The 2,639-nt window shown below is 48.8% G+C and overlaps 1 protein-coding gene across 3 annotated transcripts in view; it reads right to left on the reverse strand.

Moving 5' to 3' along the window:
• Positions 1–5: 5 nt before the first annotated feature.
• The window catches only part of map3k21 (mitogen-activated protein kinase kinase kinase 21), a 25,874-nt gene continuing 23,240 nt past the window's right edge, over positions 6–2,639 (reverse strand). For 2 of the 3 annotated variants that reach the window (XM_032540945.1, XM_032540946.1), the window contains 2 exons: positions 632–1,462; positions 6–510 (listed from right to left, as the gene is read on the reverse strand). In XM_032540945.1, the coding sequence (XP_032396836.1) occupies positions 146–510; positions 632–1,462 (1,196 nt within the window). In that variant the 3' untranslated portion in view covers positions 6–145. Of the gene's footprint in view, positions 518–631; positions 1,463–2,639 lie in introns of all 3 variants that reach the window. The other variant, XM_032540947.1, reaches the window with a different exon arrangement.

Here is a 2,639-nt window from a genome sequence, read left to right on the forward strand (position 1 = left end):
TTTAATTAAATGGAGAGAAAAAAGCAGCCTGGTTCTAAACCCTCCAGGAGTTTTAGGCCAATACTTCTGTCTGTACTGTATGTTCTAAAACACTATAGATTGTATGGGATGAAAAATCATCACAGCAGATCACTTTTCAAGGCTCCTAAGAGAGAAACTTTTTCTCTAGCTCGAAGACAGAGGGCCGTCCCGGGGAACTCTGAATGCGGCAGAGTGGCACAGTGCAGTCTCGTTTCTGGCCCTCTGTGTCCATGTCCAGCAGGGAGCAGCCCATCCCCACCTCAGAGGACAGCACCATACTTAGGTTTTGCGCTGTCTTCTCTCCGGAGTAGTGGCCCAGGGAGTAGCTCTTGTTGCGTCCTCGCAGCAAGGCCCAGGTGTGGGGTTTGGCCCGGAATGACACTGGCCGTGGTCTGGAGAAGGCCTCGCCACCAGAGAGCTTCTCTGACACTCCATCTTTCTCGCGCTTCTTCTGTGTGGCTGGAGGAGGCAGAGCGGGCGGGCCATTGCCTGGAAACAGATGGGGGAGAAACATTTTTGAAGAGTAAATGTTTTTTTTTAACCGTATATACAAGCTTACCTCCCTTACCCCTTTTTGTGTTACTTACTATTGTTTTTTTGTGTTACTTACTATTGTGGTTAGTGGTGTATTTCTTTCTGCGTAGACGTGTTCCTGTGTTGTGGTTGCTCTTCTCGGGGGGCTGGCTTTGGGGTCGCACTGGTGTCTCTGTGTTAGCTGCCATCCTGTTACTCTGGCCTTCTGTAGAAGCTGGTGGGCTGGGTCTGGACGACTCGGTGTGATTTTTGGCAGCCACAAGCTCAACCTTCCCAGGGCTAGAGCGTGACACCTCCGCCTCAGACTTTAAGAGGCCTTTGGTGGAGTTGTATTCCATTATGGCCGTCATGGAGATGAGATTGACAGGTTGGGTGGCGGTGGGGTTTGACGATGGCTCGTCTTTGCGGGGGCGACCACTTGGTGGTGAGGTGCTGCGACGAAACCGGGTCGCACGCTGAAACAGGCCCTCCTTCTTCTTCTTCTCTTTCTCCTCACGCTGGGGCTCGCAATCTTCCCCAGGAGCAGAGTTTTTGAGAGCCTCCCTAATGTCATAACCGAGCACAACTGAAGCCAGCAACGAGGCGCAGCCATACAGCACAGAGTCAGTCTTGCGGCGAGCTGACGTCCGCTTCAAGCTGTTGGTAGGGGTGAGCTGTGGGGTGGTGGAGGTGGACGAGGTTGATGTGGTGGTGTAGGGGTCATCTGCGGTCTCTGTTGGCCCACCCTGACCTGCTGCCCCGACCCCAGAATCTCCCGATCCACAATGCCCACTGGGGCTCTGAGGCTGCTGCTCGTCCCTCCACAGAGGTAGATCGATGTACACCTGGTTGGGGAACTTGAGCTGCTTTGGCTTGGAACTGCTGTCAGGACATTCCTGGGAGAATGCCTTGTCTTTACTGGCCCCCACTGAAAATACAGAAGTGTGAAATCAGACATTATGAACAAATTAACCATTATGTGGACACTGTTTATGTGTAACTTTACTTATGTCTTGCTGCTTCCTGTCACTCTGCATGGCTTCTTGAGAAAGCTTATTTTGTTGCTCTAGCTGTCTTTATGGTGTCTTAAGGCTCTGACACACCAACCCGACACCAACCGTCAGCAGAAAAGGTCCGACTGCCTCTCGGAGTTGGTCAAAAAAGTGGCTCAGAACACAACAAAGCGACGCCGACTTGAGCGTACATTCTGCTTGTGCGTGAGACGTAATATGTTTCAATACCAGCAGGCGGCACTAATCTGTATTGTCATCCAAAAAATGAAAACCGGCAGCTGACAATGTGTCATGTGGGTCTGGCTTTTCTGGAATTTCCAAGCCGACCATAATGGCGGCTTGCTCAGAATACAATCTGGTACAATGGGGAGAACAAGTATTTGATAAACTGCTGATTTAGCAGGTTTTCCTACTTACAAAGCATGTAGAGGTCTGTAATTTTACCATAGGTATACTTCAACTGTGAGAGACGGAATCTAAAACTAAAATCCAGAAAATCACATTGTATCATTTAAAAAAATTAATTTGCATTTTATTGCATAACATAAGTATTTGATCACCTACCAACCAGTAAGAATTTTGGCTCTCACAGACCTGTTAGTTTTTCTTTGGCCTCCTGTTCTCCACTTATTACCTATTTTAACTGAACTTGTTTCAACTTGTTACCTGTATAAAAGACACCTGTCCACACACTCAAACAGACTCCAACCTTTCCACAATGGACAAGACCAGAGAGCTGTGTAAGGACATCAGGGATACAATTTTAGACCTGCACTAGGCTGGCATGGGCTACAGGACAATAGGCAAGCAGCTTGGTGAGAAGGTACATTAGAAAATGGAAGAAGTTCAAGATGGCGGTCAATCTCCCTCAGTCTGGGGCTCCATGCAAGATCTCACCTTGTGGGTCATCAATGATCATGAGGACAGTGAGGGATCAGCCCCAGAACTACATGGCAGGACCAAAGAAAACCATTAGTAACAAACTACGCCGTCATGGATTAAAATCCTGCAGCGCATGCAAATTCCTCCTGCTCAAGCCAGCGCATGTCCAAGCCCAATGACCATCTGGATGATCCAGAGGAGGAATGGGAG

This window comes from Etheostoma spectabile, chromosome 17 (genome assembly GCF_008692095.1).
Source record: "Etheostoma spectabile isolate EspeVRDwgs_2016 chromosome 17, UIUC_Espe_1.0, whole genome shotgun sequence".
NCBI lineage: Eukaryota > Metazoa > Chordata > Actinopteri > Perciformes > Percidae > Etheostoma > Etheostoma spectabile.